At 48.0% G+C, this 16,165-nt stretch overlaps 1 protein-coding gene across 1 annotated transcript in view; it reads right to left on the reverse strand.

Moving 5' to 3' along the window:
* Nucleotides 1-6,028, reverse strand: part of LOC141971325 (tetraspanin-15-like) — a 45,030-nt gene extending 39,002 nt beyond the window's left edge. Inside the window, exon 1 of the mRNA XM_074928602.1 lies at nt 5,926-6,028. Within this exon, the coding sequence (XP_074784703.1) occupies nt 5,926-6,012 (87 nt within the window). The 5' untranslated portion in view covers nt 6,013-6,028. The remainder of the gene's footprint in view (nt 1-5,925) is intronic.
* Nucleotides 6,029-16,165: the final 10,137 nt, after the last annotated feature.

Below are 16,165 nucleotides of genomic sequence, written 5' to 3' on the forward strand. Positions count from 1 at the left end.
TTTTTGGGGGGGGTGGGTGATTTTTATTTTTTTTTTCTTCTCTACTCTGCCTGGACACTATTTCTGGTGCGTTTTTGTAGCTCCTTTATGTCTGTCAATCACTGTCTGCTTCCAGGCTCGATCTCCCGAAAAGTGAAATTTAGACTCGTGGTATTTCACATACACTTTAGTTATTTGAAACTAAACAGGCAGGCCTATTTCTGATAACAGGCTTTTAATCACAGATTCATCTTTATACTCTATTTTAAGCGTCAGGTTGTTGCGCTGGGATTAGGTTTGATTTAATGTTTATCTCTGATACGGTGTCCCAGGAAATACATTTGGCTTTGAAGGCGGGGGGTACACATTAATGCACACCATGCGTCCCCCGCTAATCCCCACCGTTCCTCCCGTGTGCCAATCAGAATCACTTTCTCTGTTTTAATTAATCCATCCGCGATGCGAGCGAGGGAAGAGATCATGGAAAGAGCATGGAGCAAACCCGGGAGGGGGTTCGAGGGCTGGATGCTCCAAGGGCCTGAGGAAGCAGCATGCATGGGATGGGCTTCACCTGCTAGCAAGGGAGAGAAACCAAGCAGGGTTTGCAGGATGGACACATGTTTTGCTTAAAAACAGCTTTTCCAGGGCTGAAAAGTATCCTTGAATAATTTAAAGCACATGGCATGCATGAGGCTGCTGCGGAGCGGTGCTGGTCCTTCCTCCCAGCATCCCTTCGGCAGGGAAACTCCCACCACTGCCATGCATCACACCCCTCTTTTATGGAGGGGGGCACGCACTGCTCATTTGCTATGCAAATGTAATGGGGAAATGCAAATGCTATAGGGAAATGCAAGTGCAACGAGGAAATGCAAGCGCAATGGGGAAAAGGTGCTGCCTGGCCCGGGGAGATGCTGCTGGCAACCCACACCATGCTGCGCTGCTGCGTGGCTTTTTGGGGGTTTCACAGCTTAGAAAAGGCCGTGGGCTATGTGCGCTCAAGCAACTCCAACTACTCCCTGGGACTAACAAGCAAATATTGTGCTGATCCACCAGAATTTCTTGTCTTTCTCCTTGCTTAGCTCCCAGTTTAAAAGGTCACGCAGTCCCTTGCAAAGTGCTTTGCTAAGGATTTGCTTTGGGCTGGACCTCACAGCCCATCTCCACACCCTGCTGGCTAGAAAGCACCCTCGGATTGAAAAAATAAAAAATAAGAGTTATTTCTACTCAAAGCAGCTTAAAACACAAGAAGGCATCTTGCAAGGCAACACACACCTCGAGGAAGGGAATGGATACACTGGCACATCTCCCAGCAAAGGCAGATTGCAAAGGGAGACTCGCTGGAATATATCGAGTTTTGGAAGGACGAGCAGGGAGTGATGCTGTCACAAGATGGGTGGCAGAAGGATTTGGATGGAAAATAGCTGGGGAGAAAGATCAACATTCTCTGGAAAGTGGCATTTCTGTGAAAAAAATGGGGGATTTGGAGCAAACCAGCAACATCAAGGTCTTTGCCAGGACCTATTCGGCACCGTAAAAAACTGCAAGGGGAATAACCACGAATTTCACCAAACCCCTGATCATCCCGTCCCCCTTTGGCCAGAGATGAGCATCAAAGCAGCAGGAAAAGTTTGCCTCACCCCTTGCAAAGCCTGGCTGCCTTGGTTTTCGTCACTGGGTTTCTCAGAAGGGATGTGTTATTGCCATATGAATTCAATCAGCACAGATATTTTTGATTCCTGGCATCACAACCTTTTTCTACCACCCACGCTCGATGACATGGTAAGGCACATAATGAAGTTTGATGGTAAATCCTCTGTAGTTACATATTAATTGCCTAATGATCACTTTAATAACAGTGCAAACACCAGGATAGACAGCAGCTGGTAATTACAACCGCTCTGCAGTGCATCTGAGAGAAAATCTGCATTTACCTCTTACGAGGGGATGGATGATTACCCCATTTCTATACAATAGTAACCACGGGATCGAACCATCACCACGGGGAAAGCCACAGGGCTGGCTGCAACTCCTCCAGACCTTGTGGTGAAGGTGTCCTGCATCAATTCTCCTCTTATAAACTGGGAAGAAATCGCCTTCGGTTTTAATTTCAGCCTTGCTTGATTTTAGTGCTTCTTGGAGTTTGTAGGAGCTGAGCGGGCAGGGGATGGAGAGCAGCAAGCAGCAGCCCCGGGGTGTCCAACCTCCATCCCCACCCCAAAAAGTCACCCAGTGACGTGCTCTCCTCCCTCCCTCCCGTAATCCTGGATAGGTAAAATGGCAAACTTGAATTTCTCAGCCTGATACAAGTTGATATGACCAACCCTTCCCCCTGGCCAGAATTTTAGCAGCTCTGAAACCACAGTTAAACACAGGGCTCTTTCCGGGTGGAGATGGGAAGACCTGACACCTCGCACCATGCTGTGATAAGGCTTTTGTGCAGCCCCCTCGAATCAGCTCTGACACCAAGAAGCAAAACTTGACAGAGCACAAAGCAGGGAAGTTTAATCCTTGGGAGGACGCTACAAAAGCAGATAATTTAAAGAGCATTTTTCCCTGGGTGATGAGGAGCTGCAGATCTGCCCGAGCCCCTTCCCCACCTTTACAGCCCATTTCTAAAGCCGTTTCACTCCAACCTTGCCTCTTCTTAATGGGATAACAGAGATGCTGGTTTTCCTCTCCAGGCATTTCTCCATCTAATGGCAAGGAAAGAGCTGGAGGGGGGAGTTGGGGACCTGTGAAGAAGAGCCAGAGGTGAAAATCACTGTCCCACTGATTGCAGAGTCATTTAGAGACCTGGAGGTCAAGAAGTGACATGAAAGGTGATTAATGGACAGAAAATAATATAATACACAGCGCTGGTGATGCTGGCAGGGTTTGGGGGGGTGCCAAATGGATGGCCTGAGCTCGCAGCTAACCACAGGTGAGACAGGAAGGTTGCAAAGCTCTCTTTGAGCCACAGGCTCTCTGGTGCTTGGGGTTGTTTCTCCATCCTTGCATGACTTAGCTTTGGCACAGAGGCAGCTACCCAACACTAACAGGAGTCGTGCACAGTCCTACCAGTGCTAACAAGAGACATGGTCAGCCCTACCCTGTTCTAAAACTCCCACTAAATACCTAAGAGATGCCACATTCTCCTTGTACAAGACCAAAAAAACCCAAGTAACAGGAGCTACTCTCAGCCAGATGCTGAGCAAACAGGTGCCACGAATCCAAGGGGACACTAACACGGCCCAAGCAGCACAACCTTGAAGCCTGCCAAGGGCCAAGCAGCAGCCATGGCTCATTTCAGGGTGAACGGCATTAATTGGATGAGTCAACACCGTGCTAACGCGAGGCAGTAATTTCTCCTCAAACACCAAAAAGTCACGATGACAGTGGCTTCAAGCCCACGCAGACCCCAGCAGCCACATTATGTGAGTCTGGGGAGGAGCAAAGGGAACGGGGCAGAACTTCACCCTCCATCCAAGATGACCAGAGGTTCAAAACTGAAGGCAAAACTCTTGTTTTTCAAATCCCCAGCTCAGAGCAAAATTGTTCTTCCTCACTTTTGAAGACCCATCTGCTTTCATATTAGCAGACAGGGCACTCCTGCTCCTCCTCAGAAGGTTTTATTGTAATGTGCAGGCACATCACAAAAAATCTGCAATATAGAAAGTGCTGAATGCTTTTAGTCATTAAAAGACAGACTCACAGGATTAATAATACAGCAATTAAATACATCGTATAATGCTTAACTGCCGACGGTACATAGGAATATAAAAAAATACGCTTTTATAAGGGTCAATTAAAATAGCAGTTTTCAATTTTATGGGAAAAGTAAGAAAAGGAAAGAAGCACTTTTTGAAAAGAAAACTGCAAATCTGTGCTCCACTGAGTTCTCGACAATGAGGATTAAATCCACCTGTATAAAACCACCTGGGTCCAACCCACAACACTTGAACCACTCTGTCCTTTGCTCCACGTTTGGTTAAAGCCTTTCTGGCTTATCCCACACTCCCTTACTGATTTTCCTACCTATAAATGAATGCTTTCATTACAGGAAAGCACTAGAAAGGATCTAGTGCCACTAGATCCACTGCAGGCTGGGGCAACCCTAGAAAATCATGATGCATCTCACCCCAAACCTCCTTGACCCTTCATGGTGAACCAACTCAAGTCTTATTTCACTGAATTTTTACCCAGGGGGGTTAAATTTTTTAAGCCTTCATGCAATGTGAGAGAGAAGTTCCTACACAATCATTTTTTATCAAGTGCATTCGGCCAGAGTGAAACTCAGTCCCCGTCAGGTTTGGCTAATGAGGCTTTGAAGGGTTCGGCACTGTTGAATTAATACGGCGTCGACATGTGCAAATGAGGCCAGAAGTAGGTCAGGCAGCTGAAAAGCTCGCAGGAGCCGTGTGATCCCTATGGATTCAGTGGGGCAACGTCCCCACGCAAGGACTGTCTCAGGGTTGAAGGCAGGCTGGGTCGGAGCGATTCAAAGTGGCTTTTTTGAAGCTATTTTCCAGCTATTATTGAGTGTCTTCTTGCTGGCCGACTCGCCAGGATGCCCCACTGAGCCCCACAAAATTCCCCAGCAATTAACAAGCATCCAGCATTGAGATTGTGCCTTCATCAATCTACATTTGCAAAGTGTAGCCCTGGCTGCAGATTAATTGGGAGAAAAGAACCTGCACCTCCTCCCCATCCCTACAGCTGCTTAAAGGCGTTTGGGGAAACCTCAAACCAAGAAAAACTCAGCTCTTCAGGGTGTCCCACAGATTTTTGGCCAGCAAAGATATCGCACTATCCTTACCCAAAAACTCAAACTGCAGCCACAAATGGGTTAAGAAATCTGGACATTTGTGATCTCACTGGGTGCAGTGGGAGGGTCCTGACCACTCCTCCGGGAGATACTTGAGTCTTCTCTCCCCTCGGGAGCTTTCCTACCCAGCAGGCCATGAGAAAATCAGTGAGATATTGTACAAAAACCCTCTTCTTTTCTTATTTTCATTCATGCCCTGGGGTGGGCACAAGTCATTCGGCGCTGTGAGACAACGGGCTTTGCCATCCCCAGCTAGCAAGAGTGAGTGCTGCCCTCCCAACAATCTCATTCATTAAAAAAAAAAAAAAAAAAAAAAAAAAAAGCAAGCATTTTCAAGCTCTGCTGTAACCTCGTTTATCATTCACAGCCTGCCTGGGAACTCACGCAGATATTTCTGCAATTACACCTATACAATTAGATACGCATACCACTACACCCGCCCAGCAGGCAGCCGTGCATGGGGCAAAGAGGATTATTTAAACCTCAGGAGGAAATATCTGTAAATATGGGCTGGATTATGCAAGATTAATCTCAGGAAGATGCAAACTTCCTATCTCATCCATTTACTGGGGATGCACAGACCCTAACGGACAGGGAATTTCTTCCTGCCCCCTCCCTTGCTCTGACACGTGCTTGCACCTCCCAGGTGCTGGGAAAGCCTCGCTCCGAGCATTGCTTAAAAAACAAGCTTTATTTTTTCCTCTCAAAATAACCAGCCTGGCTAAAAAACCTGCCACTCGATGTCTGCTTTCATACCTTGTCCCTAGCAAACAACTTAAAGGCAACAGCAGGGGGGATCCGGCTGGCAACGCAGCCCGACGGGTGCTTGCGGGGTGAAAACATTAAATTTCCATGTTTAGACTCCAAATGCCTCAAAACGTGACTTGCTGCCACGAGGGATTTGTAAGAGCAGCTCTGGGGAAGGGCAGTCCCTAGGAGGTGTTTTTAAATCCTCCAAAACCTGTGGATTTGCCCGTTTTGGACCCAGCGAGCACCAAGCACGAGGTGCTTCAGGTTTCACCGCAAGGATACGATGCCTTGGAAGGGGAAATTTGATATTGAAAAGTCAAATCCCACCCACAAGGGTGGTTACGGTGAGAGGAAAATGCCAGGAAGGACAGAAAAGCAACCGGAGCACCTACCGAGAAGAGGGTGGCATAGGTGGACAAAGCAAATTTGATGCTGTAGTAATAGAGGTGGGAATTTCGGCACTCGGAGGCTTGAGCCATCCTTGTAGCTCCGGCGAGAGGGGGCTGCTCGCTGCTCGCCGGACCCTCCCCGCTCCGGCCAGCTCTTGCCCTCCGCCGCCGAGCCGACAAAGCCAACACATGCACACACAGACAAGCCTTGAACTTGAACTGCTCGCTCCGGCTTCCGCCTGGCAGGAGCAGAGAGCAACCCGGGGGAAGCGGCAGCGGCCCAAGCGGCCGGCGTTAACCCTTTACTGAGTTTCTTCCTTGGAGAAGTTCCTTCCTTCCAGAGCAACCGAGCTCTGCTGCTGAAGTGGGTTTGCTCCACCAATTATTCCAAAAATCGGAGCACGGGGGGGATCGCTAGCAAATTTAAACAGCACACGTGTTGCAAGCGGGGTCTCCTGCCCTTGCCGGCGTGCTGAAAGAGCCCTCCTGCAGCAGCAAAGGGTGAAGTGGCAGCCCAAAAGCTAGCAAGAAAAGGGACAGATGCCGCCCAGGCAGCTGCTCAGAGCCCAGGACCGGAGGGCGATGTCCAGATTTACCTGTCGTAGCTTGCTACTGCGTGTAACACCTCCCTTTCAACACCCCCGTGAGCTGCCCGGCGCTTGCATGAGTAGGAAGAAGGAAAGAGAAATGATTACACCCAGGCTCGGTGAGGTTTTAATGCTTGAAAGAAAAGGGGTGGGGAGCAAGAAACGGTCACCAGGAGACCACACAGCTCCTGGAAGGGTTTGTATGGCCACACAAACAGAGTACTAGAGAGCGTAAAAGTGATGTTTAATGAAAAGAGCAAAAAGAGAAGCTTGAAAAAGCTGCGTCTGCAGTCGGTCTCCAATGATTCAGAGAAGCACCCAGCAAAGAGGGGCACCCAGCAAAGAGGGGCACCCTTTGTTTCTGCAGCTTGCCTCGGTGCAGATCAGAGGTGGGAAGAACAAGGGGCACCGTCTGCAGTGTGACTTGTGGCCTGGGAAATGTTGAAAAACCCCAGCGCTTGGGAGGAAGATGCTGCTTCTCTCTGGGGTAGCCAAATGTAGAATTTAAAGCAAGGTTTGAAGAAATAACAGTGACTCAAAGCTACACCCAAAGATGTGGGAGCTGTATTTACCCGGCTCTTAGCAAACGTAGAGTAATGCAGGGCAGCAGAAGAGATCATATCCCTCTTAGTATATAAGCTGCAAGGGTGAGCACGGAGATGGGATGAGAGTTACACAATTTTCAGTGGGCAGCAGAGCCCAAACACTGAGGATTTTACACCAGAATATGATAACAGGGTGAAACGACCCCAAAAAATTACATTTCTGGACATGATTTAGCCACAGCTAGCCATAACCAAGCTGAACAAGCAAAGAGAGCAGTTAACTTTTCTCCCCATTTTTAAAAAAATACCTAAAATAAACTTTTAGTGTCTCGGAGCCTGGTTTATATCAGCACTTTCCATTTTGCCAACACAATGAGGAACTGTGAACACCCATGCAAAGGAAGAAAACAGCAATAGCACCACCAGCACAGAGCATTTCCTTTTACCAACTTTTGCTCAAAATAAGAAACCCCAATACAAAGCACTGAGCAAGAGACATCTGGGGAGATGTATGAAATATTTCCTCTACCCTTTCTTTCCTTTTCAAAGGATGCTGCAAACCAGGAGAACAGTCAATTAAAAAAAAAAAAACACCACCACTTGCCCCCTGAAGTGCTAATGCTTGGACAGCAGGCCCAAGCCAGAGCTGACCTCTGGGTGAATCCTGTGTGTTTTATAACTGATAACCATCGTGCTAGCAGGTATGTGCTGGGTTATAACAAACCACCTACGCTGATGGAAAAAGTGCTCAGGTGTTGAAGCCTGAACAACAGGCCCCGAGCCGAAGCTGCTAACGCAGTATGTAATAATAACGAAGTGTGTATGCTCGTTAATGAAAGATGTAGCTTAAACAGAACATAATCAGTGGTGAGGATGAAATGCTGAACGTTCCCAGCTTTCCTTGTTTAGCCTTGTTCAAGGCCGAGAACCCAAATCTTCGGCCTTGTTAGAAACTCCCTTGGTTCTTCCCCCCGCCCCGAGCCCTGGCCAGGCTCTGGGTGGAATCCAACAGGAGGGTGAAACCAGCTGTTTCCGCTCCAAACAGAGGTGCCAGTTATTCTGCCTTGCTGGTTCTTGGTCCCTCAGGCCGGACCCGCTGGCAGCGACTCTGGAGGCCTCAGCTACGGGTGGAGGCACCGCGGAGGATTTCCCACTCGCCGGGACAGGCTCAACAAACCCTCGCTGCACCCGGGGCTGCCCAGCGCCTGCGGGTCGGGATGGCGGGAACGGGTGCCAGTGGGGGTGGATCTTCCTTAACTCCCCCTCTCCTAGTCACGAGGGGATGCATTACCCTGAATTTTCCTATTTAAGTGCATTATCCCATCTTTTCTTACTGCGTGTTTTCTGTATGACTCGCTTACGTTATTCAGTTACCCCCAGTAAAATACACCTACTCTTCTCACTGCGGTGTCCCAGTTTGACTGGTATCCTTCATCAGCAAAACACCCCCATGACTTTTCTCTTGGTTTTCCAACCTCTTTCCATCAGGTCTGACTGTGCACTGGCACAAGGGATTGCAGGGCTTATTTTGAACTCGTTGCACACAGAAATCTTGGCACTTGGTGACTAACCCTCTGTGCATTTGCCTATTTATATGTTTTCTTTGTTTTAATTCAGAAATCAACTTAGTCTGCGAAAGAACAAGGAAGAAACAGTATTTCCCTACAAAACCAGGCTGTGACACTGCTGAAGGATGTCTAAAGCAGCAGAATTAAACCAGACTTAAACCATCAGGTCCATAGATAATGCTCAACATTGCCTAAAATTTCTGTGTTAATTTGAAGCCACATTTAAGAGAATAATTCAGCATAAAACTTTGGTTCCTCCTAGGTTTTAGGAGTCGTTTCAGGCTCTCTCCCCTCCTCCACTGAACCACAAGCAAACCCCAAACCTCGGGCAGTACAAATCAGGCCAGAACACCGCGAGCACATCACAGGCTCTTCCCCAGCACCGGTTCCCCATCTGACTGTAATTAACGCCCGATATTCTGCAAGCAGTTAATTATGCCACACAACGCATTCCCCCAAAAACCAGATTTGTGCCTGCAGGGATGGGAACAGCAATAAAACTCTTCGGCTACTTCTACACAACCCCATTAATGCACTCAGTAAAGGAGAGATTTGCTTTCCACCACGCTGATTTTCGCTGTCGTTTGGACCTCGGGCCAGGAGGATAGCTGGTGCAGGGACCCAGTAGCCCCACATGTGAATCAGGAATTATTTTTATTCTCCTTAAAAATTCCTTCATTCGAATGAAAGCACATTTGCAAAAGCAGTGGCAAGTCCTTCTCCCAGCTCCCACCCCCGTGAGCACCTGCAGGAACGCAGCATTTTCCCTAGCAAGGGAAAAAATCCCCTTCACTTGACATCCAGAGATCTTTAAATTTTACTTTTCTTTTTTTTTTTTTTTTAAGCAAATAAAATTTTATTCCATGCTTTCCCTTCTGCAAAAGAGACGATAAAGAATAAGTGCTCTTCCGGCAGCATACGGATGCTTTGCTGCTTGCATCTATAGAGATGCACTCAGAGACGAGTAGACAGGAGCCGACCTTAAATCATCCATTTATTTATACTAACATTACCGTAATGGACAGATAATGCACAAGCCCTGCTGGACACAAGGGAGAGGCAGGCGTAGCTTTTAAAAAGCTTAACATTGAGCGGAATAAATTCTGCGGTCCAAATTTAAACAGAACTTGAAACTTTGCTTTATTTAACATCGCTCCAGCACGACGCTCTCAGGGTACAGAGTAAGTGGGGAAGGGTGATGGGGACAGAATGGGATTTATTCCTGAATATTTTTTTTCCCCCTCAACAACAGAATGGAGCTGAGGGAAGGTCATAGAGTGGCCTCACACACATGGAATGAGCAAGCCCGTATTTACGGATTTTAATCATTAACACGACACTGCTTCTGGCAGCGTCGGGCCCAGGCAATCATTAACTGCAGAAAGAAATGACTCAGCCACTGTTTAATGCTCAGGACCAACAGGGACCATTCAAACTGTTGGATGTCAACCACTGGCCAAAATTTGGGGGTCTGAAGCCATTTGAGGGGGTAACGCTGCTGCTGGAGGGAGATTTTCCACCAGCAGAGCCCTGTCCCCCTCCAGTACCCTGAGGATGGGGATTCCCTTTCCACCCCACAGATCGCCCTAGGCTTTACGGGCAGAACATTTCCTATAATAATCCAATAAAACCAAAAACTGAGCCTGCAGGAAAACATGTTAAACCCTCCAAGGGACCAAGCCATGCTACTAACGTGCCCTGGGTGGTGCTTCGGCCGGCTCTGCATGCAGCTGGCATACCAAGCACCTTCAATAAAGATGCTACTTCTTCCCCCGAGCGGGGCTCCCCAGCATATTAATTGCAAATTACTGGCACGGCAACCTTGACGAGCCCAGGCACCCGACTGCCACTCAACTTTGCTGATGAAATTTTGCCCCCCAGAAGCACAAGAGAGGACCCTAAGGAGGATTTGTTGGTGTTTTGGGATAAGGAGGGGACCCACCTGCCCCAGTGCATGGGGAGTCTCAATATATAGGAGATATGAGCCCTATGCAAGCAGCCAGAGGGGGAAAAAAAGGGGCTTGGGGAGCTTCTGGGATAGGTTTCATGGCCAAAAAACTAGAGCTTGGTGCATGGTAGAGATCCATGCAACAATTTTGCTAAGCTGCTAGATGGAAGCAGCTGCTGCGCACTGCCTGTTCCTCACCAGGGCCCAGCTCCAACCCTTGGCCTAAGCCGGGCAGCCTGTGCTGCCTTAACTCTACCCAGGCCTAGGTCAGCCAGAAAACCTCCTTAGCAGCCCCAGAACTCATTTAGATGGGATAAGAATGGCCAGCTTGCAGCTGGAAGTGCTATGGGAACAGTTAGTATTTGCGCCCCCAGTGTCTGGATTCACCACATTAATGATGACTGTTGCATAAATTAGTGAGGCTTTTCATAGGATCCTGCTGCAAATCCCTAGAACCAAGTTAGGACTGAGATGTGCTAATTTAAGGTTTAACACTTCAGCCCAGGCAAGCTCAGGGCTGCTCACGTGGGCATGCTGCAGGGATGGGATCCATCCTATCCTCTCCGAGGCAGGGAAACAGCCGCACACCGCAGCCTCGCTCCATCCTTCTTCAGACAGACAGACATGAAAGCACCCAAATTATAGTCCCTGCCAACTAATTTTACATTTAATTGCATGAAAAGCAGTGCTGTTGTCACTCTCATCTGCGCTCCTTTTGCAAGCAAGCCATGCTGAACATCCTCCATGGGAAAAAGTTTTGCAGATGAACAGTAAAACGGGTTTAAATGGCAAAGTCCCTCCTCACCTCCAGGCTGCTAAATCCCATTACACCCCCTTTGCTGGTGTGGAGTTTGATTTTACTCCCTGTCATACCAGGGCCACAGAAAGCAGAAATTTTACTCATCCCTGCAACTTCATTAGCAAATACTCATGCTCATCTTAACCCCATTTTCAAGCTTTGATGTGGGGTTTCTAAGGCTTTATTCAACCACCTTTGCAGCCTTTCGGTGCTTTCAGTTCTGTTGTTGCAAAACTAGTAAGAATTCCTTATTTGAAAGCACAGGGGCTTATCTTCTCATGATTTTTCTCCCTGGATATATTCTCAGGGTTAGTTTTTCCATCATCATGGGCAACAGCAAGTCCCAGCCCTCTCCTTCTCCCAGGTCTTTCCAACTCTCCCATCTGTCTCACAGGAAAAAAAAAAAAAATTAGCTGAACACTTTTTACACCCAACGCTCAAGCCACACGCAGGAGTCATTTCTCTTTACTGGGCCATGAATAAACCAAGATACCAGTTTCAAATGAAATCCTACGTGTTACACACCAAGTCCAAGCTATATTTAAGCACCAGATCCCACGTTACACACTTCCCTCGGTTCCGTTCCCACCTCCTGCGGCAGCTGAAAGCGCCAACCTGTTTAATAAACACAGCAGCAAATGAAAAGACCTTCCGCACTGCAATTGCTTTACTCGAATGACAACTTGGCCTGTATGTTTTTTTTTTTTTCCTCCCAGGCAGGCATTGATTAGAGTGGAAAATGTTAATCTGTAGTGCTGCAAACCGCGGCGCAGCTGGTTTGCTGCGACCGTGAGCATGGCAGCTATAAAGAATAAAGTGAGCAGCGGGGGGGTGGGAGGAGAAATCGCTCCGAGGAGTTAAGATAATAAGCAAGTAATGCCAGAAGATGATGAACAGGAATAAAACCAAAGCATTAATGTGAAATTTTCTGATTTGCAAAACACTGATTACATGAGGAGGACAGGGAATGAGGCTTGGAGGTGCCGGGCTTGGCGTCACGCCGCAGCCACCGTGCCCAGGCCAGTGGTAAAAGTGATGTGGAGAAGAGGAGTCGCTCGCTACTTCGGCTCGATCACACTCGAACATCTTCCTGGGTCAGCATCGGTCTTCAAAGAATCATATGCAGAACATATAGAGGGGCTGGAGCGAGGGCAGAGGAGGGCAACGAGGCTGGTGAGGGGCTGGAGAATCAATCCTGTGAGGAGGCAGGGAAGGAGCTGGGAGTGTTCAGTGTGAGGAGGAGGAGGCTGAGGGGAGCCCTCATCCCTCTCTGCAGCTCCTGAGAGGACATTGCAGAGAGGCTGGGGCTGGGCTCTGCTCCCAGGGGATCAGGGACAGGACAAGAGGGAACGGCTGGAAACTGCCACAGGGGAGGGTCAGGCTGGGCAGGAGGAGAAAATGTTTCCCAGCAAGAGTGGTCCGAGAGTGGAACAGGCTGCCCAGGGAGGGGGGAGTCCCCATCCCTGGGGGGGTTTCAGGGCCGTTGGGATGAGCTGTGGGGGATGTGGGGTAGGGGAGAACTTTGTAGAGTCGGGCTGAGGGTTGGACTCGATGATCCCGAGGGGCTTTTCCAACCTGAATGATTCTGGGATTTTAATAGCGTGGGACAGAGCCGGTCCTCCACAAACCTGTGTTATCTTCTCCTTGGGAAGTGCCCGACACTCCCGGCCTCCGCAGCTCGAAGCCCTGCAATTTAATTGGAGAGGGTGGGACAGCAATGCCTGCGCGGGGTATTTGCAAGGTTCACATGTGCCCAGAGTTCCTGCCTCCCTCCTGGTAGCTCCTAAAGGCCCCATTCACTGGGATCGCTTCTTTTTTTCCCCTATTCTCCCACTTTTTAAACTGTCTTGCTGTCTCTTTTCTGGCCACTTGCTCTACCAGGCCTCAGTGCTGGAGCGCTGCAGGTGGATGCGAACACACAGAGCTCAGCTGGATTAAAAAAACCCCACACAGGGACAGTGGGACATCTGACAGATACTGCTTCAGCAAAATACCACTTGTAATTTGGGCTAGTACATGCCAAAGGGTACAGAGACTGTCAGGCTTAGAGCCCCAAGAAATCAGGTTTCGCCAGTAGAGAAGCTAATTGCAAAACGAAGATGAAGTTGTAGCTCATAGTTGGCAGCTTTGCCTTTTCCTGGCCTTTTTTTTTTTTTTTTTTAAGAAAAAGATTATTTATTAGTTCATAAAACTCAGGGAAACTGGAATTTGATTCCGTTTTCTGTACAAGCTATGTTCCCTGCAGCGCTGGGTAAAACCCATTGGGAAGACACAGCCCCAAAGACTCTTTCCAAAACACTGAGTCACTGCAGTTCTCTCCATTAAAAAAAGCCTCACTAATTAACCCACAGCAAATAACGAACTCATTACATGGGTTCCAACACTAAAAATAACTAAAAACCTAAAAATAAGCCCTCTGTACCTCCGGCCCGTGGTCTGTGTGGGGTCCAGACCTATGTCTCTGCCTGGGAAGTGTGGATGGAGGTGCTGCAGCTTTCCTGTTATACCCGTTTTGAACTCCTGTGTTAAGATTTAGTCTCTGCCGTGGATATTTAATCCATTGCCATGAGATACCTGGCTAAATATGCTAAATAATAAAGCCATGGGGCTGCAGAAATTATCCAGCAGCTTGGGGAAGAAAACAACCTTCCCCTTCCATTCTCAAGGGGAGTCAGATGGGTTTAATTATCCACAAATTATTCTGAGCATAGATTTTCCTTGCTCATTTCTTTCCCCCCTTAATTGTGCCTATTTTCTTTTTTAAAATCAAAAACTTCTTGGAAGTCCCCAAGCTTGTTATGATTTGCCCAGAACGGGAGCCACCGCAGTCAACCAGCTGTAATCTCATCCCCAGCAAACATTCCTCGTGCGATTTGCTCGTTTATTTTCCGGTGAAAACTCTGAGGCAGGACTGACAGCCCCATCACGCCGGGTAGGACAGATCCAACATCACCCGGCATCGCAGAGGGAGCTGCATCTTTCTGCGGTAAGTCACGGCAGATACTGCAGAGAGATTTTGCAACTCAGATGATCAACGCATGGTGAAACTGCTAACGTATAGCCTGGGAATTGGAGAAAATTAATCGAGGCTGTGGCTTGTAAGGAGACATACAGGCTCTTTCCAAACTCCTTCTTACTAACCTGCGACCAACACATCCCATCATATGAAAACAGAGAAAACCAAAGCCTTTAATGCAGTAAAAACCCTCAATTTTGAGGCTCTGGCTCAAACACTAGAGCAGCTTCTGGTTCTTCCCCAACCACACAAGCCTGATTTGCATCCCTGACAATAAATAAGCGTTGCTCAGCCCAGCCATACAACCCCGTCTCATTCCCAAGGTCTTCAATAAATTAGGGACCTGAAAAAAACCCTCCTGAGCACATCAGGGATCCAGGTAGCTCCGTGTTAGTGCCCAGCATTACGAGAAGGACTTGCTGCCCAAAGCCATCGTTGATGGTGGAGGATGCTATATAGGGAGAGCAAGAAACTATAGGAGAAATTTAAAAATCATTACCTGTGCATACCCAGAAAAGCTTGTTCCTGCTTGATAAGCGCCTCAAAAATGTGGAAATGGGCCTTTTCCCTCTTGAAAAAAACATGTTGGAGCAGGAGGTTGGGTTGAGCAGAGCCCAGTGATTTGCCCATTTAATGGTCTTCTGCAGGCCCAGGGCTTCAGGCCTGGGCTTTCCTCTGTAGGGACTCAAGGAGGCAGCGTGTTTCACGGAGGTGAAGCACAGCCCTGTGGGCTATAACTATAGAGTAAATTCATTTATGTTCCTGTAGTAACACAGCTCTGCTTTAATTGCTCCCTCTACCTAGAATTCTCCCAAGTTTAGCCATCTCCTTGAGACCTAGAACACCACTTCGACAGCTTAAAAAAACCCGGTGTTTTCCATGTTCTGGAGCTGGGCCCCATATTTTGGATGTGAGGGTGATGATGTTAATTCAGCCATAAGGATGGAGAGCAGGGAAAAACAGATCTGAACCAGATATGGAGCTTCAAAACAAAAGCAGGATCACGCAATAGCTGAAACAAGCCCATTGCTGACTCTTCTCTCCCCAGATTTCTTCCTTAGGTGGACTTAAAAGCTTTCTTTCCTCAAGTCATCACAAGACACAAGTGTAAAAACCCTCCCACTACAGAATCCTCCCAGCTTCAGCTCCCACTTGTAGGCAGCCCTAGATCCTTTAACACACCTTGGAGGAGCATCTGAAGGCACCACAAGCAGGTACGACTAACGGGGGGAAAGCCAGTCCCTCGGCTAAGTCATCCCAAAGAGCCAAAAGCCAAACTTAAGTCTGAGCAGCACAGAAAGCAAGCTTAACCCTCTGCAACTGCAGCATTCATCACCCTGCCCAACCACACCAGGGAGAGAAAAGCCATCGTCTCATGGTAAAAAACAATCCCGGCCACAAGCAGGGCCGATATATTTTGCTACAGGTCACAAGCGTGGAATGCTTATAAATCAAATAAGCCAGACTTTACCCACAGACCCAAAATCTCTGCATGCCACTGACCTATAGGTGTTACTGGCCACCACCTCGTCTCAAGATCACAATCTTGGTGTGATCCTGTTCTGCCAAAAAGTTGCTGTTTCTCTCCATACATGTTGTTAAAAGTCAGCATAAAGTCGGGCGATACCAGCTCCCAAAAGCTCCTCTTTGCACCAAGTAGCAAAAAGATCCACTGATTTGATAGAGAGAGAAAGGATTTACAGCCAGAAATGTGTCATAACATCTGTGTGCGTGGGAGTGGAAAGAAAAATAAATCGGGAAATAAGAGAATCTCTGTTGG

This window comes from Athene noctua, chromosome 28 (genome assembly GCF_965140245.1).
Source record: "Athene noctua chromosome 28, bAthNoc1.hap1.1, whole genome shotgun sequence".
NCBI classification, from domain to species: domain Eukaryota; kingdom Metazoa; phylum Chordata; class Aves; order Strigiformes; family Strigidae; genus Athene; species Athene noctua.